Below are 25,349 nucleotides of genomic sequence, written 5' to 3'. Positions count from 1 at the left end.
TTTAGCTCGACTATTATATATGAAATATATATAGTGGAGCTACCCTACTCACCCCGGCGTGGTCGTTAGCGTTAGCGTGAGCGTGCAAATGTTAAAGTTTGCGTACCACCTCAAATATTTCCTATGTCCCTTGACATATTGCTTTCATAATTTGCATACTTCTTTACCAACATGACCCCAACCTATAAACAAGAGCAGACAACTGTATCAAGTATTTTGTAAGAATTATGGCCCTTTTCCACTTAGAATATGCATATTATTGATAAATCTATGTTAAAGTTTGCGTACCACCCCAAATGTAACTGTATCAAGCATTTTGTAAGAATTATGGCCCTTTTTTCGCTTATAATATGCACATTATTGATAAATCTATGTTAAAGTTTGCGTACCACCTCAAATATTTCCTATGTCCTTTGACATATTGCTTTCATATTTTGCATACCTCTTTACCAACATGACCCCAATCTATAAACAAGAGCAGACAACTGTATCAAGAATTTTGACAGAATTATGGCCCCTTTTAAACTTAGATAATTGAACATTTGGTTAAGTTTTGTGTTTTGGTCCATTTTACTCCTAAAATATCATAGCTATTGCTTTTTAGACTTGGAAAACTCACTAACTATCGTCAGGGGACTTTACAGGGCAAGTTGAATAACTCTGGTTGGCTTTTTAACGGAATTATGGCCCTTTTGTGTCTTTGTAACTTTGAATATTTTGTTAAATTTGTGATTAGATCCACTTTACTTCTTAAGAATCAATGCTATTGCTTTCAAACTTCAAATACTTTCTTACTATCATGATGTTACTGTACCTGGCAAGTTGAATTTGACATTGACCTTTGAATGACCTTGACTCTCCAAGTCAAATTAATAAATTTTGCTTCAATTGCCATAACTTCTTTATTTATGATCACATTTGATTCATACTTTGACAAAACAACACTTACCTGACATACCACAATTGATGGACTCCACCCAAACCATCCCCCACGCCCCACCCCAGAATCCCCCCCCCCCCAAAAAAAAATAAAAAATCTTTTTTTTCTTTTTTTTTAAATATCATCTATTAAATGACCACACACCCACATTATACCCCCTCTCCATGATGGCTTACGTTATACTGTCAAGCACTCGAATAGTCGAGCGCGCTGTCCTCTGACAGCTCTTGTTTTAATGAACTTGCATATTGGGATCTCAGCTTATACTACTTAAACACATGAAACAAATTCTAATTGAAAGAATAAACGCAATAATAATGTGTCATCACAGACTCAATATTGGTTGATGAAGTTTAGGCTAGTAAAATTTGTTTGATTTTTGACGCTTGTATTGTGTTTCCTGGCGGCGAATGCCTTACTAATTAATTATGAAATCTCATATTTCAAACATAGTTTCTCTTTTCCGATGCGGTAGCGAATAAGGATTGCGTATGAAAGAAGTCAGAAAAGACAGAATAACTAGCCAACACGTACGACAACTGTTTGCTGCCATCGTAATCAAAGACATGGATGATAATTTATCGACGAAAACAAAGAATAATTCTTATTCCTATTTTCGAAGCTAATACATCTAGTAGAATCACCTTTTAATCGTGTTTCTTTTTATTTGAAAAACACGCTAACAAATATTTTCGATTGACCCTTATGTAGTGAATTAACGGAACCATATACACAGATATGTTAACAAACCTTTTATCAGCTTACTTTTTGTAAGGCGGATTACATTAAATGATATCATTACAATATCATATTTTTTTTCTTGAATGATGATTGCAATAACTCCCGAGTGAACTCCAAAAATGTAGTATGTAAAGCTATACGTGTAACAGTTTGAACATGGGGTTCTGTTCCAATTAAAGCGAGATTATACGATTTTGTCAAATATTTATTAATATATATAAAATGTGTAAAAAAACTTATATTTCAATATAAATTAAAATACAAATTGAGAAGAACAAATGTGTCAAAAATGTTAAATAAGCCAGATATTTAATTCTGAAATCGAAAATGTCTGCACAGTCGAATTCGCAAGCATATAAATCATGCATCTACGATGTGAATCTAAATTTAGTTTAACGGTTCATTTGAAATTCCTGAAATAATATCAGAGACGTAGTTAACTGTTATCTACGTCTCTGATGATATCAATTCAAACGACACACGAACACTAATCTTCGTCACAATCGGCTCGGGGCGCTAATTTGTCTTTGCTGCATTTTATGAAATTCATCTTCAATGTATAATTTTTCTTGCCTATTTTGTGTTAATGTAGCATATTTTATCACTATATAACAATTTAACACATATAAAAAATCGTATAATCTCGCTTAAAATTGAGTTGTATGTATCCTTGGCTTTCGGTTTTTATATACATTGGGTTACAAACAATGGCAACATTCGAAATCAGAATCCGAACGAAGCCGTCTTAAATCTACATGAAAACTATATTTTGCATTTCAATCATGAGTGTTAAAATGCAGTGCTTGAAACGCATTGGTGAGAACGTAAAAAAGCACAAGCTGATAATTTTAGACGAGAAAGATGAGGTACGTATTAAGTCTAAAGCTAAAGTGGCTCACAATTCGGATCTTTATTTCGGATGAAGTTTTGTTATGGTTTCTATTTTCTCATTATACTGTACACAGTCTTAAAAGTGTGTCCATGGCCGTTGAAATTAGGAATTCAGTGTCTATTTACTGTAAATTTGAAATTTTTATTCCTTTTGTGTGGGATGTATATATTTTGAGCCTTTGATGATGCATCTTACTTAAAAACCAATACACAACATTAACACTTGAGTATGTTTGTTCATATTTGTTTATGTTTTCCTCAAACAGCCAAATGTGAGTTTTTTCTTATTAAGGACTATGGGTATGATGTATAATGAGGTACATTTAGCAGGTGAAGAGTCGACCAAACACTTAACCAAAACCACTTCTTCTTTAAGATTTTTTGAAATTTTAATTTGTTATATGGGATTTTCAGAAATATATTCATGTTTTCATTCTACAAAAGTATTATTTATGTTTTCAATACAGAACAATTAGGCCACGGCTTTTATATTTCTTGGTTTACAAAACCGCCGACCCTAATTTTTGGAAAAAGGGAAAAAAAATAAAATCGGAAAATCGTCTTTTTTTTAAATATTTTATTCCCGACCGCACTGCAAAACGAGCGAAACGAGAAAAAAAAACGATCCGGTTTGAGTACGGTTGCGAATAAAATCAAGTAAGTACAATCAACGATTGGTTCACATATATTGCAGAGATCGGGATATTTTTCAAAGTGACACATTATGTACCAGTCCTTTTATGGGCACTTCTCAAAATTTATTTCGGGTTAAAATTACAGACAATAAGAAAATCAGCGTCAGTAAATAGCTGAAATAATTCGCGTTCAGAATAAATCTGAGTCTGCCAAAGCAAAAACCATCAAAAGACTCTTAGGCGGCAATTTATATTGACTACGTCAGTAAAATGTCGACCCCATCAAAATTTATTTCCGAGTCTGTGACGCAACTATATTGTTTAACATGTTAATTATATTAAACAAACCCGATATTATAGTAGATAAAAAAGTATTTGATAATTAGTATAAATAATCCAATAAAACACTGCCATTTTTTACGATATATGTGTTTAGGAATTTTGTAAACACGTCCGCCATAGTTTATAGGAACTGTACAGAAAGTTTGGAAATCGGAACAAATCGGTATATCTCGGAAAATCATTGATAAATGTATTTGTCGTTTCAATGCTTAGGGCCGAGTAATTTCGGCAAATCGGAACTCAACTTGCGTAAAACACTAGCTCAATTAACTATTAAACTCCGCCTCCGTTCTCGGCAAAAGATTCGAAGGCGGAGCTATGCACGTGCTTTTATTAAATTGGAGGATTGCAATTGAGAAACAAACACACGATTGGTTCGGCATGTTGATTGCTAGACAAAGGAAGCCAATTTTTTCGGCGCGAAATTTGTCGCTTTATTGCTTCCGACAGAAAGCGGCTTTCCTTTGATGACGTCAAACTGTCAATTCACACAGACTGCACATTTTCGGAAGACTTTAACTGACTCCTTGTTTACAATTCCGGTAAAAAAACACTTGCTAACATTAAACTTTGGATTAAATTATCAAAATAAAGCAAAAGCGAAGTTGACAAATATGATTAAATTAATTCGCATCAGTTCAAATAAGACGTTTTGCGTTGTAAATCAACGAGTTTTCATGACAACAATAACTTTGACAAACATTACCGCGACGACGCATGGATCGATCTACCTCGATTTTTTTTCATGTACGATCTCATAAGTCGAGTAAGAGCAAACACATACCGGGTAATTTGTGTATGAGTAGTTTATCTTATATAAGATTTATGCAACGGGCATTGCATTGCGTAATGAAGCGCATCGAATTATGGAAATGAAGCGCAGTTTTTCGTTTTAATGGGAGAAGAACGCATGTCATGTAATGGAGTGTTTAAAATTGCCTGATGTTACAAAAGGTGCTTTTAGGAATCATTTCATTTGAAGATATAGATGTGTTTCATTGCATAATTTGATTTTTTGTCTCTGTGTTAAGGTTATAAAAGATATGTTGTCTTTGTTCTGATGTTATTAGTATTAACTTTTTTTTCCGATGTTTTTTTTTTTTTTTTTTTTTTTTCGACCGCCCGATGGACCATTTTCAAAATAATTTTTGTAAACCAATAAAAAAAAAAGTCGTGGCCTTAATATGCATTTTTCAGCAAATGGCATAATGACAACACAACATGGCAATACATAATCAAGTAACTTTGAACTTATTTATAACTCGGGTTTTTATTTATAACTCGGGTTTGTGGCCCATATTGGAGCTAAATTGAATGTTTATGATATTGTGACTATATTATAATGAGTATATGAAAACTGGACATTCAAGTAAGGATAATATCTGTTTTAATAATAAAACAAAGAATAAAAGCATTTTATCGCATCGAACACTATGATTTAAGAATGTTTATAAAATGGCTCATATTTATTTAAATTGGCTAATAAAATACTCAAATGGCTAAAATGGTTGGCAAAAGAAATTTTAATCCAGCAAGAGCTCCGATTACAATTATTTTTATACTTGGACTCATCCTGAGCTGCATGTTTCGATGTTGCAGTGACAGACCAATTTCAATGACATTTTCATTTTGCTTGATTGTATGTATTTTTATTTCAAAAAATTAATTTTTTTTCGTCTTGAACAATGATATAGGGCTCCCATTGTTATCAAAAGCAATTTTGAGAGTTGAACAAATGCGGGTCAAAGTTTCAGGAAAGTTAAAAAACGATACCGGTTTGGGCTTCTAGTGATAAAGTGAAGATTAAAGGTTTTAAGTGTAGAACATAATTATCTTCCACTTTTTAACTAGAAATATGTGTGAGAAAGATTAAATAAGTACAGTAACATTATCTTCTTTATCATTTTAAGCAATTTTTCTATTCAACATCTTCAGAAATAAATATAGATGTCACACTAAGAGAAATAATCTTGAGTATTATTTGTCATTAATTTCCAAAGATTGCAATACTTTAACCCAACGTTTTTGTTTAAAAAGATTCATTTTAAAATTGCATCGGCTTTTAGAGCTAACAGTAAATGTAATTTTGGCTTCTGGCATCAATGTCAGAGAAGTGTTATTTTTGCTTGATGAGTTATTTCTTCTATACCTTTTATGCTGCTTCCTAGTAAATGATGTTTCAATAAAGACATTTATGATTATTGACATACTTTGCTAGTAAGGTTGTGTATACCTAATAAATAATTACATGTTTTTCAGTATTTCTGTCATCATTAAATAAATCAAACTGTGAGAAATAATAGCATTCCATGCAATCTGACTTGACATAAAGATGAATATGTAATACACTAAAATATGTTATGGAATTAATGTACATGAAGTTATATTTAAATGAACATAATTATCAAATAACTGACACGACCCAACCTTAATTTTCTCATGTTTTAGAATTTTGACATGCCAACCAGGAGAATATTGATGACTTTTTTTAGTAATGGTATATAAAATCAGAAAATGTGTTGCATAAACATATCAGCAAAATAAATGTTACTACTTTAAATCTCTGTATTTCAAAACATAAACAACTCTTATTTGGAACGTGTGAAATTTATACCATCAAATGGTACATGCAGTTTTGGGATTGGGTTTGGGAAAATGACTGAATAACAGAATCTTAATTCAACCAAAAAAAGCCCTGATATATTTTATGATGCAGTTAAATGAGGATTTGACACAGGTACATGTAAATAATCATTTGTATCTCTAATCTCTTTTTAAATTAGTTATATATTTTTCGGGGTCAATCTAGGGTTGAATGCTAACTGATTAAGTTAAAAATAATAATAATAATACTCTTGTGTTACAGATTACAATTGGAAGGAGTCAAGATGTGACAGTCTGCATCCTGTCAACATTGATTTCAAGATGTCACGCTGTCTTAAAGAAAAAAGAAAGCGGGACATGGACAATACTGGACAACAAGGTGAGTGAAACTGTTGTAGGGCTTTTCTCCTTTTTTGAGAGTGGCCGTGGATAGCCATTTCACAATTTTTAACACTGACATTAGACAAATCTAATAAGGCCACAATACAGCTTATATTGTACATTATCTATTTACTTAACCGCTACTTATATAATGTTAGAACAGCCTTAGGAGCATTAATAGTTAAATATTCATTATTATACCCCCATTACCATTGGTAATGGGGACTATATAGGAGTCACTTTGTCGATCGGTCTGTCTGTCCCAAAAATTTCATCTGATCTTCACCAAACTTGGTCAGAAGTTGTATCTAGATGATGTCTAGGTCAAGTTTTAATATGGGTGATGTCGGGTCAAAAACTAGGTAACAGTGCGTTTTAAACCGAAAGTTTGTCCGGACCATAACTAGGTCATTTATTGTAGATTTGAAATGACTTGGTACCTTTGTTCACGATCATGGAACGGTGTGTCATGCGAAAGAGGTACATCCATATCTCCAAGGTCAAGGTCACACTTGGAGTTGCCCATAAATGAGCTTGTACAGGCCATTACCTTGTTGTTTATTGTGAGACTTTAAAATCATTTGGCACATTTGTTCACCATCATTGGAAGGTTTGTCAGGCGAAAGAATTAAGTAGATATCTCAAGGTCATACTTGAGTTCAAAGGTCAAAAATGGCTGAAAATGAGCTTGTCTGGGCCATAACTATGTCGTTCATTGTGAGATTTTAAAATTATTTGGCATATTACAGTGTTCTCCAGACGCACCAGCAGCCGGTGATTTCACCGGTTACATTCAATCTGACGCTGGCTAATTTTCCCCCAAACAATTAAATACAAGATGCAAACATACCTGTTTTAGTGCTATGTTGCTATCTACTTTAATAATTTAACAGTCTACACAAATTGTTCTGGAGAACACTGATATTAGTTCCCCATCATTGGACGGTGTGTCATGCGGAAGAATTATGTCGATATCTGCAACGTCAAGGTAACACTTCGAGTTCAAAGGTCAAAAATGGTCATAAATGATCTTGTCCGGGCCATAACTATGTCATTCATTTCTGATTTTAAAATTACTCAGTACATATTTCACAATCATTGGACCGTGTGTAATGTGAAAGAATTACATTGATATCTCCAAGGTCAAGGTCACACTTTGAGTTCAAACGTCAACAATGACCATAAATGATTTTGTCCGGGCCATAACTATGTCATTCATTGTGAGATTTTAAAATTACTTGGTATGTTTGTTCACAATCATTGGACGGTGTGTCATGGGAAAAAATTACATCGATATCTCCTAGGTCAAGGTCACACTTCATGACTTGAATTTCAAAAGTCAAAAATGGCCATTAATGAGCTTGTCCGGGCCATAACTATGTCATTCATTGTGAGATTTTTTCCTGGACAGTTAGATGGATTATGGTCTACATTTAATGTTCCTCCATGTCCTTTTAATGCGTAATCCAAGGATTTAGCTAATACAGAAAGGCATGTTGCTGCTCTTCTTTGATTTTTCTTCCCTACAATTTAATTCATAAATGTATATAGCCTTCCTTCAATAAAAGATATACCAGCCTTTAAAATATGTCTTACCATTTTTGTCCCTCTTTCATAAGTCAATGTCTTAAAAACAGGCAACATGTTTTCCTTTGCAATTGACAGTTTCATAGAGAAACATGCAGTAGTAGTAGGTTTTAGCAGCAAATTATTTGTATAAGTAACTTAACTTTTGAAATTTATAATGATCAGGTGATTGAATGAACATATGATAAGTGAAATCAGCGTTAAATTGAGTCACTTACACTATTAAAATGTAGAATACCGTCAAAGATTTTCACGATAGTGATTGTACTGCCCCATTTTAGCTTCCCCTGCCCTTTTAAGTCTGGAAAAATCTCTACTTTCTCTTATACTTTTAAAATATCAATGTTATTTTAATGTTTGTTACTTCCATGGTTGATTTAAAATTGCATATATCTATGTCTAAATGGTTTGAATACAGTAACAGGTATAGCAACAAAAGGATTGACTGCTTTCCCACGTTGAAATGGTCTGGAAAACGTTATAAAAAAATGACTTTCATGAAGAATACAAATATTTGTTTGTTTTTTTAAGAGTTTAAATGGAGTCTTTGTGAATGACAAGAAAATTGAACCAATGAAACCACATGATCTCAAAGACGGAGACATGATTCAGCTGGGAGTAAGAACCAGCCCCGAGGTACCCCCAGAGTATGTATATCAGTACCATACAGCTCTAACAGTGAAGAGAGCTCGTAAAGCTGAAGATACCACAGAGGGCCCTGTGGAAAAGCGACCACGGACAGGGGAGGTTGAACCACTGGTTTGTATTAATGATAATACTTAAGTAAAGCATTATAGCATAATGACTAACTATGTTATCTTCATGTAGTTATAACGAGTTCAGTTAAAATATTATCAAATGAATATTTAATTTAGGAAAGCTAAATACAAATGGCTTCTATGATATTTTTAGCTCGGCGTTTTCGGAGAAAACCCGAGATATTGTCATAGCCAGCTCGGCGTTTCGTCCGACGTCTGACGTCCGCCGTCTGCGTCGTGCTAAAACCTTAACATTTTGTATAGGTTTTGAACATTGGCTCTAAAATCAAATTGCTTCCACCTACAACTTTGAAACTTCATATGTAGATGCACCTTGATGAGTTCTACACGCCACACCCATTTTGGGGTCACAAGGTCAAAGGTCAAGGTCACTGTGACCTTTAAAAAAAAAATATTTAAAAAATCTGAAAAGCTTTAGTTTATTCAAAACTGCACCTGTAGCCGAGCGTGGCACCCGTTATGCGGTGCTCTTGTTGTACTTGTGACACAAAAGGTATAAATCCCAAAGGTCACTGATACTTAGAATAGAAAATTTACTTCATAATAACTTAAGTTTGGATTGACATACATGTATCATTGATGCATAAAATGTTTGTGTTGGTTGCTTTAATGCAGATCTTGCTTTTGAGTGCACAATTACTTAAATTAATTGTTATAACTTGGTTTCTTGGCATTACCATGTTTAATGTAGTTTGTTAAAAAAAAGTTGTCATATAAGAGTTAAATGATCAAACATTATCAAGTGTACAACAGCTAGGGTATATGATTTAGTTTCATTCACTGTTGTTCTCCACTCATTCAAGGCATAGCATGAAATTAATTGTCAACATCCCATCTAAATTTGCCAGCCACAGGCTACAACTAGCAACACTGTAGCAGCCTCCAGTAGGACGTTTGTTCACAGCAGTGACCAGTCACCGTATGGGTATAGTCGATATTGCGAGGAGCTGAACAAGAAGGAAAAAGATGCTGCAGCCAGGCTGGCTGAGATGGAAGAGAAACTGAAAGAAATGCAGGAGAAACTTCAGGTTTGATTGTAGTCAAGTGAAGTTCAAAATTAAGTTTGTTATATTTTTTGTAACGATTTAAAGGTACTATTAAATGTACCAAATATAAGTTTCAGTTGAAAATGTAATAAAATGGAAAGTTATCTACTTGATAGGCATTTTGATAAGATTCATATGTTTGTCACAAATAAATAATTTGCACATTTCGGATAGGGAAGTGTGTATAGGAAGAAAATAAATAACTTAATTTAAGAAATAGTTATTTACGAGTTCTTAAGATTTAATTCATCAATAAAATGAAATCTTTATATTTATTGTTTTTGGATGCTTGAAAATTGCTGGTAAAAATGTAAACATTCTTTTCTTCTTTTATTGCTTGAAAAAAAGTATAAGAATTAAGCCAAATAAAAAATTCAAATTGTTTTTTTCTATATCCATATAATTGATTTTCTAGATACTCCAACCAGTTTTAGCCATTACTGAATTTCATTATGACAAAAAGAAGAAAAAAAAGTTAATTACCTGTATGAACATTTGAAAAAAACAGATTAAGTGTATAACTAAAATTGATTTATAATATATGTTTGTGCTTAGCATTAACACTCATTAAAAATACTGGTGGAAAACTGTTAATTAATTGCTTTGTTTACCAATCATGGGTACATATTTATATGAAGAAAAGTACATGTATATGGTACATGTATATGGCTGCATAATCCAATAGATTAACTTTAAAACCTTCTGAAAAATCAGTAAAAGGCCTGGATATAAATTTCTGTCAAGTGGTTTACTGTATTTGATGAAAAAAGTGTGCATTTCCATGTTGACCTTTTCCCGCTTAAAAGGAAAAAGGGAAAATGGCAATGTACAATCAGCATAAAACGAGAACAGCCTCAGGTAACTCACTGTCTGCTCATGTTTTATGCTGTTTGCTGCTAATAAGTATCTTAGGTAGGAAATGAAGCCTTAAAAAGTTGCATCTATTAAGAAAGGTCTAAAATGTCATTTTATTTTCTAAGGGACTACAAGCTTGTCAAAATATATATCTGAGTGGCAAAAGGTTAACTGTATTAATTGAACAAATGTGTGCTGGCATGTTAACAAGACGAGTCATAGCGTATTTGCACCGTTTGTCTTGTGTATACATGTCAGGCGAAGGAGAATGTTGAACAAGAGATGGCAGAGCAGCTGGAGATGGAGAAGCAGTGTCGAGAGAGGCAGCTACAGGCCCTGGAGGACATGAGACTGAAGGAGGAGCAGCTCAAGAAAGAGCTCCAGATGAAACAGGTAGGCTTGGTACTCAGAAAACGGTCTTCCGGCAGATATTGCTTGACTCTGCTGACATCCCTTCTCAGCATGGGTTGTCTTTTGCAGGGTCTTCCCCAGGCCATTTAAGCGCCCCTTGCCGGGGCGCTTGAATTTCGAAATCAGAGTTCCCGGGGCGCTTGAAATTTTCCGATCAGTGTATTCTTCAGTAAAAGAAAGTGGAGATTGTCCAAAAAAATCAAGGTTTCCCTATCAGTGTATCAATATTCCCTGTTTTAAAAGAGCACTCGGTACCTACTTTCACAAGTAATCGCCATAAACACCACATGGGGTAATGGATAATCCACTGATAAGAGAATAGCATGACGCGCGTATCGATTATTCTAGCCACATTACACGGTCATTAAAATGCTGACAAGGATGTATCTGGTAACTTTCCAGTCGTCAAACTGTGAAGTTCATCGTCCAATCGGTTACGCGAATGCTTATGAGGGCGGGGTTAACTATCGACCATTATTTTTGATTGACGTCGGGCATGAAGTAAGAGTTTATCGCAGCTTGATTAGCAAGAAGTTGTACCATTTGAGTAATATAAAACCAGTAATTAGTACAGTACAGAACATTAAAGACGGTTTCGGGCATCATCATCACACCTTTTTACTGTAAACAAGTGTTACCTATGACTCATAATTAATACGAGAAATTAATTGCAAGTGGTAAACAATTAATTATTATAGCGAGTAAGTTGTGCAAATGACTCCCAGTTACAAATATGTGATAACAATTAATTTAATTCCAGTACATGTATATTTCAACATGTCCATTTAAAGAACTGATTCACCTCGTTTTTCTGACATTTATTCGACACGTAATGCGCTTTAACAAATTTTCGTTGAATTAATTACGCACACTTGTAAATGTTTCGTCCGATAATCGATAGTTAGAAGCCTGATGATGGCAACCGGCCGTGATCCTCGTGGACAACGTGAATTTCATGCATAATTCCGTCAAAACATTTATTCGACTCGTAAAGTGTGTAAACAAATTATCGTTGAATTTATAACGCAACGGTTAATATTTGTTGAAATCTCAAATGGGAATAATTAAATTTGTAATCCAAAACCCATTACCGTAAGTCGATGTTAACGCGTTTTTAATCCGAAACACACTTCCGAATGTAAATGTTACCGCAACGTTAAATATTTTTGCTTCAAATTAGCAGTGCAAATTTATTTTGTGTCGAATCTTTTTCTCAATTAAAAAGAGCGCGAAAATTATGCAGCATGTACAACGTCGCGTCTTTTGCATAAAAATGGTGTGTATTGAGCGTTTTAACAAGCACACAACAGGTCAGGGGATTGACGCATATTCAGAGGCAATATTTCATCAAATCTATAAATAGTCACTTAAAAAATGGCAAGGTTTGTGTTAAAGAAATAACTGAAAGCTTTTATCGTAAATATTTACCAGAAAGAGATTGATATAAACGGGATTATCGGGTAATAAATAGAAACTTGAATAATAGTAAGTATACAGTAATAGAGTCGGGTTGAAACGGATGTATTGGGGAATCGTTCGAGTCGGGAGTTTACTATCTGTGCGGAAAGGTTTTAAAACAATTAAACAATATAAAAAAAATATATTTTTAAATGACTGGGGGATTTTTTTTAAGAGTCATAGCGCACCAAATGACGTCTTTTGACGCTGTTTTTTTAGTTATAACGCACCACAGAACGTGAATTGACACGTTAAATTAAAAAAAAAAATCAACGTCGGGAGGGGACACCCCTCCCGAACCCACCCCCGCGGCGCCTGAACAAATTCCTGGGGAAGGCACTGTTTTGACATCCTGTGCTTAATTAGGCACCCATTTTCATTTTCTAATACTTAAAATATTCAGTCATGAGTCTATATGCTTTTAAGTTGAAGTTAAAAATAAGTGGGTAAACAGAAAAAAATGGCACAATAAAATACTGCAATAAAAGACAATTGCATTTATATGTAATGACCCCCAGCATTACTAAACATAAAATCTTCTGTATATTATACCACATGAGATTTAGATAAGAACGTAACACCAGTCAAAAAATGATTTTGTATTTCAGTGAACAAAACATAATACAAATACAGACATATATGAGTAAATTATTCTCAGAAATTTATTTTCACTTTTGCCTGATTTTTAGAAATTTGATCTTGTTGCATTCAATCTTAATTTAAATTTACTAGTAGACTGTTTGTAATATTTAATTAAGGACATATCCTTAGATTCACTTTATGACATAGCGTGCACAGTTTGACTATGTGTTAACTTTTGAGAAATGTATGTGTAGTGTTGGTACTGAGTAAATTAAGTCATTACTATGTCCATCTGTTTAGAGCATGGTCAAAAATGGCCCACATTCTTAAGAACATAAATTGGTCACAAACTCTCTCTCGGTCTCTTATCTCTCAGTGGATACCATATTTAAAGGAACCTTTTCACCGATTATTGCATATGTTGAAGTTTGTCATTAAATGCTTTATGCTGATAAATGTAAACATCTGAACTAAATTAAAATTAAAGACAGAAATAAAAGTAATCCACACCTGGGCTCTAACCCCTGACTCTTGGAGTAAAAGTCTAGCGCTGAAACAACTCAGCCATCCATCCTGACAAGGTTTACTACATGTATGTATTTTTTTTTGTGATTGCTTTTTGTGCGTCGTGCGTTGTGTGGCGTCAACATTTTCCTTATTAACACTATAGAGGCCACGTTTATTGTCCAATCTTCATGAAATTTGGTCAAAAGATTTGTCTCAACGATTTCTTTTGACAAGTTCGAAATGGTTACATTTGCTTGAAAAACATGGCCACCAGGGGGCAGGGCATTTTTCCTAATATGGCTATATGGGGCTATAATAAAACGTTGTTAATACTCTGGAGGTCACATTGATAGTCCGATAATGATGAAACTTAGTCAGAAGATTCCTCCCAACAATATCTTGGACGACTTAGAAAATGATTCCAGTTGGTTCAAAAACATGGCCCCCAGGGGGCAGGGCATTTTCCCTTATATGGCTATAGTAAAACCTTGTTAACTCTTTAGAGATTACATTTATTGTCTGATCATCATGAAACATGGTCAGAAGATTTGTTGCAATTATATCTTGGACGAGTTAGAAAATGGTTCCAGTTGGTTGATAAACATGGCCACCAGGGGGCGGAGCATTTTTCCTTATATGGCTATAGTAAAAGCTTGTTAGACACAAGCTCTGTTGTGGCGTAAAAATCATATATGACCTGTGTATCAAAGATTCAGTTTTGCCAATAAATAGTTTATTTTGTCAGTGGTACATTTTTGCCCATGATTGTGCAATCCAATCAAAAGGCTATTGGACTAGAACCTGTTCTAAAATCAAAGAACTGACTGAACTAAAAATTTGGTTGCCTGATTAAGCTTGTGTTTCGAATATCCTGCTTGCTTGAAGCAACATTTTTATTATCAAATCGAGCATATGATATATTACACTACGTCTGAGTATGTGGCTTATGAGACAGTTTCAACTTTTTTTTTTAACTAAATTTTCAGTCAATGCAAAACAGTGTAAGCCTTGAAAATACAAGAGAGCTTACTGTGCATGTTCACTGTCCACTTGCAGGCTGAGGTAGCCCTTGAGAAGCAGGCACTAGAGGAGAGAATGAGAGAGGAATATGAGGACTTGCTGTCTGTAAAGGAAGCCACACTCATGGAGAATTTGGAGTCGCAGAGGCAAGGTAACAGGCTAAGGGTTTCATTGGTTAGCTCTTGTCTCGGGCAAGTCTGACATCAGAAATATTCCTGTTGTAGATAGACATAAATCTAAAAATAAACAAACAAAAGAACAGGCAGTTTACCGGTATGAAGACTTATGTATATGTACATCATCTTAAATTCATACTATCATAAATAAAGTAATGTCACTTGTTAGTATACAATAGTGATTAAAAAAAAGATAAACACCACCCTCATTATCAAAGTCACATGGTTTGAGGTGAAGGTTCAAATTACTGCTTATGAGCTGTCAGGGTGGTTAATTGTAGAAGTAAGAAAGTTCAAAACTTTGGCAATCAGATTCTGATAATTAATATAGTTTCAATGATCATTGTAGGTTTAAAGGTGATAGGTGGACAAGTTTGGTCCTCAGAAATCTATCATATGGTTAGAAGGGAATTTAAGTCGACAGCATTTTGTTTTCTATGTTTAGGGGGTAACATTTTTTCTTACAAATATTTTTTTTTTCAGCACTATTGAAGGAGAAAGAAGAGATTGAGAAGCGCCTGAAAGAAGAGATGGAATCAGAGAGAGAAAAGGACAAAAAGCTCACAGAAGAATTGCAGAAGCAGCAAAGTAAACTTCAGCAGGTTAGAAAGTTATTTTCATGTTCAGAGTGCTTTTATGTTATGAATCATGTGATATTGTTATATGCATGCTTGGCTAGAGTGACAATCATTGTTTGATGCGCAAAGCCCAGACAATTAGTCATCTTTTAACTGATTTTTGTTTGTTGTTGCATTGTTGTGACAATGGCAATCTTGGTTTATTAGCTCGACTGTTTTCCGAGGTATTGTCATAGCCAGCTAGTCGTGTCCGCTGTCCGTGTCAAGGTTTGTTAAGGTTTTGAACATTGGCTCTAAAATCAAAGTGCTTCAACCTACAACTTTGAAACTTCAAATGTAGATGCACCTTGATGAGTTCCACACACCACACCCATTTTGGGGTCACTAGGTCAAAGGTCAAGGTCACTGTGACCTTCAAAAAAAAAAAATCTGTCAAGCTTTCATTTATTCAAAACTACACCCGCAGCCGAGCGTGGCACCCGTTATGCGGTGCTCTTGTTTGTAAAAGTAGTGTATTACAGAAAGAAAATTTGAAAATAACTGTTGCAATCCATGGTACATGGCTCACTTCTCATGAGAATTCTACAATTCTATTCCAAATACAGGAATTTTTAATCTGTCATTGAATTTCAAATATGCCATTTTTAACGAGGCTGTTTTTGGAGAAAACCCGAGGTATTGTCATAGCCTGCTCATCGTACGCTGTCCGCCGTTCGCCGTGTCGTGTTAAAACCTTTACATCGGCTCTAAAATCAAAGTGCTTCCACCTACAACTTTGAAACTTCATATGTACATGCACCTTGATGAGTTCTACACACCACACCCAATTTGGGTCACTAGGTCAAAGGTCAAGGTCACTGTGCTCTTGTTAAAAAAACATAATAATTTCTAGATATGTGAGACAAACAGATATTTAACAAAGATGTAATAATTTTCCCTTCAGGTTATCGCCAAGAAGGAAGCCGAACAGAAACTACTGGAGGTACAACTGAACGACACAAAGCTTGAGAAAGACCAGAAGCAGGAGGAAGCCCTGAGGGCAAGGGAGGATGTGCTGTCAAATTTTGCCGAACTTATGGAGACGGAGCTGCAGTGTAGCATCTGCAGTGAGCTGTTCATCAAGGTATGAGTCTTGCTCGAGGAAAATGGGGTTATTTATGCATTTGTGTTAAATGTCATCTTAGATAGTCCTGTACAGTCTGCACAGGCTAATCAAGGACTACACTTTCTGCTTATACAGATTTTGATAAAATACTTTGTCTTAATGAAAATCAAGTTTAGGCAGAAAGTGTCGACTCTCTTATTAGTCTGTGTGGACTATACAGGCTAATCTGGCATGACACTTTATGTACATGTATTTAAATCCAGTTTTCCCACTTTTACAGAACTTGTTAGGCTATTTTTTTTACGAAATGAGCCTCGCTGTGGGAAAATGGGGCCTAATGTATGTGCTTAAAGTGTTGTCCCAAATGGGGCCTAATGTATGTGCTTAAAGTGTTGTCCCAAATGGGGCCTAATGTATGTGCTTAAAGTGTTGTCCCAAATGGGGCCTAATGTATGTGCTTAAAGAGTTGTCCCAAATGGGGCCTAATGTATGCGCTTAAAGTGTTGTCCCAGCCTAATGTATGCGCTTAAAGTGTTGTCCCAGCCTAATGTATGGGCTGAAAGTGTTGTCCCAGCCTAATGTATGTGCTTAAAGAGTTGTCCCAAATGGGGCCTAATGTATGCGCTTAAAGTGTTGTCCCAGCCTAATGTATGCGCTTAAAGTGTTGTCCCAGCCTAATGTATGTGCTTAAAGAGTTGTCCCAAATGGGGCCTAATGTATGCGCTTAAAGTGTTGTCCCAGCCTAATGTATGCGCTTAAAGTGTTGTCCCAGCCTAATGTATGGGCTTAAAGTGTTGTCCCAGCCTAATGTATGTGCTTAAAGTGTTGTCCCAGCCTAATGTATGTGCTTAAAGTGGGGCCTAATGTATGTGCTTAAAGTGTTGTCCCAGATTAGCCTGTGCAGGCTGAGGAGTGACACTTTTTGCTTTTCAGATTTGGTATTTTGCATTTTAAGGAATTCTCTTCATAATTTAAATCCAGATAAGGAGGAAAATGTGGCCCCTGATTAGCCTGTGCTGACTGCAGAGGCTATCTGGGATGACATTTGACGGTCATGGATTAAACTTGTTTTCCCAGATTGAGGCATAATTAAGTATATTTCACAACGTTTAGAAGAGGTTATGTGCCCATGTGAGCTAAAACGAAATCCAACAGTGATGATAAGTATCTGCTGCACATGCCAGTATATTGCACAACCTTTAGGTAAGGCTTAGAGCAGTATAATAATTTTTGAAGCTTAGTTAAGGGAATACAGTGGTGTGATTGTTTCTCTTCTTTTTAACTGTTTTCTTACTTTTCAATGCCAACATTTTGAACCAAAAATTAATAAATAAATAAAAAATATTATGTTAGTTTTGGATAAAGATCAAGTTTATCATGCAAGGCTTAGAACCGATGTAGCGCGAGGCTTGCTGAGAGCTAACATGGTTGGAGCCAAGTATGATAATCTTTATCTTTATCCAAAAGTCACATAATATTCTAACTATTATTTCCTCCCTATTTCCATTATCAAATATCGCATTTTGAAGATTTTGTTTTACCGTAGTTGACAAAAACAGAATCTCCAAATTTTGGAAAAACCCAAATCTGATCTCAAAATAGCAATAGTATAAAGCTCAAGTTTATACGATTGTTGTTATACTATCGATTTACATCTGGTAATAGGATAGAAAAGAATTTTTTTAATTTGCGTGTTATCATTTATGTCACAAAAACCATTATACACATAAACTACATTCTTGAAAAACATACTCAAGAGTTTTTTATAAAGCAAGATGTGTGTTTATGTGATATTTTCTTGTTTCAGGCCATATCTCTTAACTGTTCCCACTCGTTCTGCTGGCTGTGTATACAGCAGTGGATGAAGGTGAAGAAGGAATGCCCAAACTGTCGAATGCCCATCTCGACCCACATGCGCTCCATAGTGCTGGATAGCTACATTGAGAAGATGATGGAGCAGTACTCGGGGGAGATGAAAAAACGGCGGCAAGACTTGGTTCATAGCAGGAAAGGTACATTTGACTGAATGCTTTGATAAGTGTCAACATTGCTATTTAGTTAAGATTTGTTTTGGAGATTATATGATATTTCATGCTCAACCTTTCAAGGTTCTTTATATAATGAAATAATTTGCTTTGTCAAAGATATGTTCACTAGAAAAATTCGTAATCTGTAAGTCTATTTTACATGTTCATTTAACAAAAGATGTTTGTTATATCACTTTTTCTGATTATTTTTGTTTCGTTAATTTATGTAGATTATAAATGCAAAATGATGTAAAATCTGATTCTACTACATTGATGGTATAGTCATGGACTTCCTGACTTGGCTTCATTGTCAGTCCGGAGCCATATCTTGGAAGTGCTTTGGCAGATTTCATTGAAACTTGGTATGAGTATATATATGGATAAGAGGATGATGCACGCCAAATGGCATTGTACACCATCTGTTAATAACGGAGTTATGGCCCTTTGTATCTTGAAAAAATGCTTTTTTTGTGTCCGGAGCCATATCTTGGAAGTGCTTTGGCCGATTTCATTGAAACTTGGTATGAGTATATATATGGATAAGAGGATGATGCACGCCAAATGGCATTGTGCACCACTGTTAATAATACAGTTATGGCCCTTTGTATCTTGAGAAAATGCTTTTTTGAGTGTCAAATATAACACTTTTGTGTCCAGAAGCATATTGGTGGGGCCGAAATTGATAAGAGCGCAAAGTCATGTGACTCACAGTACTCCAGAACGAGGCTGAAAGTGTTACCATTTGCAATAGTCCCAGGCAACGCAGCATCTGATTTCAACCTTTCACTCTTTTGAACATTTGGCAATGTAACGATTTAAAAAACACAATATGAGATTGTCAGAATAAGTAATAAATATAAACTTCACAGTTTAATTGTCATTAGATTAAAAAAAAATCTTGATTAAAGTACTTGTTTTTCTTCATTTTTTGCACAAATTTGACACTCTTTGTTAGGGCTTTTTATCGCGCTGTTTGAATAAAGATGTATCTTGTTTATTGATACATCTGTGGTTTAATAGCCCCTGTGTTTAGCACAAACCCATTATCTCGTTATGATCAAATATTGTGCTGACAAATACTACATAACAGCATTGTGTCATAAACCACCCATAGTAGATGCCTGGTCATTGAACATCATTTATGATACCCAATGTCCATCGTGGTAGTAGTATTACATAGTCATTTCAAAGACTAATGTAACGCCAAATACTCTAACTTAATACTGTATAGATATAAGTCAGTTTAATCATAATATTACAGTATATGCTGGACATTCGTCCTGGCCTTTTTTTCACACAGGCGGACATTCGCTCCTATGTTTTTGACAACCTGAACATTCTTGCCTTCGTTATTTTGACAATTCAGATAATAGTTCCTCCATAATTTTGACTGCCCGGACATTCGTTCCTTCGTTATTTTTACAGCCCGAAGATTCGTTCCTGAATAACTGCTATCCCGCTCAATCCGTCATTAATATCTCATTTTTTCAAAATAATATGACACTCTTGGCATTTTATCCGGTATGTTAATGTGTCATTATTAAAATATTTTTTTACCTCATATTTTATGTAATACAATATACTGCTGTAAGACTTAATCGTTATCATGAGAATGATAACGTTAAAAAATATTCGAATATATCGACGTACACTGAGATCTGTAATTTGCGAAACCTTGCAGAAATCCGGGCGTGAAAACTATGTACAAGCGAATATCCCGTCTGTCAAAATAATGTTGGAACGATTGTCCGGGATGTCAAAAAAAGCGTGGGAATGAATTTCCGGGTAGTCAAAACAACGTATGAACGAATGTACACCTTGTCAAAATTATCGTAGGAACGCTTTTCCTTGTGAAAGAATGTTCGGATACATAATTAAGTGCTTAATACCTATACATTTGAATTATTTATAAAATTGTATGCTAAACACGACACCTATTTAGAGGGTACCGGTAAAATAAAACTCCGTCATTACGTAGTCTTATAAAGAGTGTTCGTAAGTGTATAGAAGAGCAAAATTAAAACAATCATTTTCGTTGACCAAAACGGGGTTAAATAATCTTTCCGAAAAATACAGATAAAAGAGATTTATGACATAAAGTGACATAATTATATTTATCACTCATAATCACATTTAAAGAAATCAAGGTGCATGCATAGACAGTTCAGTTTGCTCCATGTTTGTTTTTTTCACTTGTATAAAAATGTGTTCAATATTGTTATTCACTGTAAAAGAAATTAATTCAAGTTAAAAGAAAAATGACAGAACATTTAAATAGTGTCATGTGCTTTGCATTGTATATTGCTTTTTCTTATGATTGAGTCAATACACATCTTACACGTTCGATCGTTCATGACAAATAGTACAGACCAACAAACATACTTTTGAGAATTTAAGTTATATATTAATGTTTTGTATTATACGACTTATTTATGTATTTGTTGTGTGCATTTATCAATGTTTATGTGTAGATCACACCACATTTGCTCTGATGATTGTGCGTATCTTGAATTTTAATAAAGATGAAATAAAATGTATATTCACGTATACACTAGTTGTACTACTAAATACTATGGCTTTAAAGTATGACTTCAGTGTAAGAATGTTTATTTTATAACCCCTCATCAATTTATTGACTTAACAACACATGCATGTATGCATATGTTTGCCGTTATTGTAACCAGTGTCAGAGCTCATAAAAATCCCTAATGTAATCAATAAAAATCAACTGGTTTGTAATCATCAATATCCTCCTCCAAAGATCTATACACGTTCAGCCTTGTTCTGAAATTCGACGCATCACGTGATATCTTAAAATAGCAACAGCAGTAGTATTGTGAAACTGGTCTATTGAAACTTCACACATGTGTTTGGGGTCATTCTGTTAGGTCACTGACCAAGTTCCATATATCTGACTTTCATTCTAGCAGAATTATGACCCACTTTGTTAAACAAAAATCAGGTTAATGGTTGCATGCTATTTCTATATATTTTTGTATTTTTTACAGATATTGAAATAAAAAATGTCATCTGTGTTCAGGGTCTTTATGAACATTCACCAATCAACAGCTCCTAATACCACCAGCTTTTTGTAGGATTTTATCATGTACTTATAAAAGTCGAATTAAGGTTTGATTATAAGATGAAATTTATGTATACGTTCATGTGCACAAAGCACATATTTCTTTAACTTCTACTGATATTCATTGAAACTCCACACTTGTCATCAGGAAGTATGTGAGGTAACTTACCAAGGCCTATAACTCTGACCTGTAATTAAGAAGAGTATGCCCATTGGTATACTCAATAATTAAGGTTTTAAATGTGTGTGCAACAACTCATTATCTCTATTATCTACTGTAGCTATTCAATAGAATATCGATGTTTGTCTTAGTGTTCATTATATATGGTCACTGACCAAAAGGTCACAACTGGGACCTTTAAGTAAGCAGAGTAACACACATTTTCTACTTTAAAATCAATTGTAGTGGAGGAAGAGGAATTCGAGGAAGCTAACAAACCCAAGCCCCCAGCTCCCGCTCCCAGGGGGCGTGGCAGAGGAGGAAGGCGTGGTCGTGGGGGGCGGGCCAGAGTAAGGGGTGGGGCAGCTGGACAGCATAACGCACGACCTGCCCCCATTATAGTGTCAGACGAAGATGAGGATGAGGATTACGTCATGGTGTCTGACCATGCTGAAGAAGTGGTCATTGACCATCGGGTCGATTGGAGTGAAGATGAAAATGATGATTTGGGTATGGACCAGGTGGATGGGTTGAGTTCTGATAGCTTAGATGACACTGACAGTGATATTGACAGTGACATTAGTGGAGACAGCGGGGCGTATTACGGGGGATACGGGAGATGTTTTACATGTGGTGAGTTATAGATGCCTTTTCTTGTTTATAGGACTTGTTTAAAAAAAATGTATAATGCAAAAATTATGATGTGAAAATACCATTAGACTATTGAAATACTGTGACCAATATAAATTATTTTAAGAGACATTTTCTTATTATCCCCGCCAGAGGCGGAGGGATATTGTTTTTGCGTTGTCCGTCCGTCCGGCTGTCCGTCCGTCCGGCATTTTTGTGTCCGGAGCCATATCTTGAAAGTTCTTTGATGGATTTCATTTAAACTTGGTATGAGTATATATATGCATAAGAGGATGATGCATGCCAAATGGCATTGTACACCATCTGTTAAAAACAGACTTATGGCCCTTTGTATCTTGAAAATATGCTTTTTAGTGTCCGGAGCCTTATCTTGGAAGTTCTTTGGCGGATTTCATTGAAACTTGGTATGAGTATATATATGCATAAGAGGATGATGCACGCCAAATGGCATTGTACACCATCTGTTAAAAACAGACTTATGGCCCTTTGTATCTTGAAAAAATGCTTTTTACTATAGGCACTTTTGTGTCCGGAGCCATATCTTGGAAGTGCTTTGGCGGATTTCATTTAAACTTGGTATGAGTATATATATGCATAAGAGGATGATGCACGCCAAATGGCATTGTACACCATCTGTTAAAAACAGACTTATGGCCCTTTGTATCTTGAAAAAATGCTTTTTACTATAGGCATTTTTGTGTCCGGAGCCATATCTTGGAAGCGCTTTGGCGGATTTCTTTGAAACTTGGTATGAATATATTCCCGCGCCAGAGGCGGAGGGATATTGTTTTGGCGTTGTCCGTCCGTCAGGCTGTCCGTCCGGCACTTTTGTGTCTGGAGCCATATCTTGGAAGTGCTTTGGCGGATTTCATTTAAACTTGATATGAGTATATATTCATTTTGTATATGCATAAGAGGATGATGCACGCCATGACTTATTAATTCACCTAAATAAATTGTGAAGGCTTAAGAAGTGTTATTGTCCTCCGTCCGTCCATCTATCATTATGTTCATCCGTCCGATTTGCACCCATCCTCAAACAAAGCATATGTTGCGGGGGATACCTTGGGCCTTTCAGGCCCTCTTGTTTTCAATGTTCTTACATTGACAATTATCATGCAAAATTTGATATTTATAGAAACTCAGCAATTCCTTTTAATTAATCATCTTGCCACTCATTGATTGAGTGTACCAATATATATAACCCAGTGGCCCAATTCACAAAGTTACATACACCTTGTGCTGGCACATTTTTAAACCTGACTTGTTAAAGATTGTCATGTATAGACAAGTTTGTCATATTCTTGCTTACAAATGAAAAAAAAAGATTGCTGTTTTAAACTGCTATTTATGATGAGTGGAAGTCATATGGCTCATGTCTTGTGTATTGTTTTATAGGTTCAAGAGGTCACTGGTCAAACGGATGTCCTTTAAGATAATAGAGATAAACGTGAAACAAAGACAGACTGTATTACCTACAATGTATGCAAGTTCCAGTATGGCAGCATGCTTGGCCAATCCTTGAAAGCAATCCCCAGCTTACTAGTTGCTAAGCCTATGCCTCAAGTCAAGGGAAATTCCAGCATGCAGCTTTGTGATCATGTGATTTTGTGTTGCTGCAAGTCGCATTTTGTTACGTACACGAGTCATGTATATGCATTTGATGTATTTGCAAATTTTTGTATCAACCATTTCAAGGGAGAAGCATAATTGTTTTTGCCATTATGTGTTCAAGTTATTGAATGTTTAGTACCAAAGAAATATGTGGGTTTTTGTTTGTTAAAACTTTTAGTTTCAAGATAATGATGTATTTTATAATTAAGTTTTAAGTAATTCATTCTATGTGTTACGACAAAAAATTGTAACAACATATCAATATTCTAATTATTTAATGGGATTGATAAAGAGTGACTTTTATTACACTGTACAGTTTACATATATATTATTACAATGTACAGTATACATAAAATTGTGATAATGCATACTTTGACATGTCTGACATTAAACTTTGTTATTTGTCACTTTAATGATTTTTGTTATGGAAATAGACGATTTTTTAAGGAAAAGATTATAATGTAGGTTTTGTAGAATTGCAAGTTCCAGAAAATGTCTATCTTTTTATTCGAAATTTTAACTTATTAAAAAAGAGTAAATGTAAAATTCATTTTTTGTCTCATTTAAATATTGTCAGCAAAATAATATGTATATAGGATTTTGCATGAGTGGTCGTTTTGTATTGAATTTATTAAACTAGTCATCTAAATAAAGATAAAAACGAGGCTAAGATTCTATTTATAACATGACCTACAAATTTTCTTTTTATTTTATGCTATTTTCACCGTTTATTCATATTGTAAAAGAGTTTAACTGAAGAAATTTGCTGGAATAATGACGTCATTTCGTCAAAACATGACGTCATTTCAAAGTTATATAACTAGTGTAATAACACTTGTGTAATAAACAAAATTGAGCATATATAGAATATTATGTGAGTTTTGGATAAAGATCAAGTTTATCATGCGAGGCTTAGAACCAGGGATAGCGCGAGGCTTGCTGAGCGCTAACAAGGTTCAAACCGAGCATGATAAGCTTGATCTTTATCCAAAATTCACATAATATTCTATTTATCCTATTATTTCCTCCCCATTTCCATTAATTATTATCAAATATCTTATTTTTTGACGATTTTATCTTCCCGTAGTTGACAAAAACATATTCACAATTTTTGGAAAAACCCAAATCTGATTTTAAAAAAGCAATAGTATAAAGCTCAAGTTTATACGATTGTTGT

The 25,349-nt window shown here is 34.8% G+C and overlaps 1 protein-coding gene across 1 annotated transcript; it reads left to right on the top strand.

Annotated features, from left to right (window-relative positions):
* The first annotated feature begins 2,388 nt into the window (after positions 1-2,388).
* LOC127873347 (E3 ubiquitin-protein ligase RNF8-like) lies at positions 2,389-25,112 on the top strand. Its single transcript, XM_052417197.1, has 11 exons — positions 2,389-2,547; positions 6,416-6,532; positions 8,653-8,880; positions 9,749-9,928; positions 11,060-11,194; positions 14,816-14,930; positions 15,439-15,557; positions 16,477-16,656; positions 18,446-18,650; positions 22,154-22,540; positions 23,957-25,112. Exons 1-11 carry the CDS (start codon positions 2,437-2,439, stop codon positions 23,995-23,997), a joined length of 1,818 nt encoding a protein of 605 aa, XP_052273157.1. The 5' UTR covers positions 2,389-2,436; the 3' UTR covers positions 23,998-25,112.
* The last annotated feature ends 237 nt before the right edge of the window (positions 25,113-25,349 follow it).

This window comes from Dreissena polymorpha, chromosome 3 (genome assembly GCF_020536995.1).
Source record: "Dreissena polymorpha isolate Duluth1 chromosome 3, UMN_Dpol_1.0, whole genome shotgun sequence".
Lineage (NCBI taxonomy): Eukaryota > Metazoa > Mollusca > Bivalvia > Myida > Dreissenidae > Dreissena > Dreissena polymorpha.
This window is presented reverse-complemented; position numbering and strand designations above follow the sequence as displayed.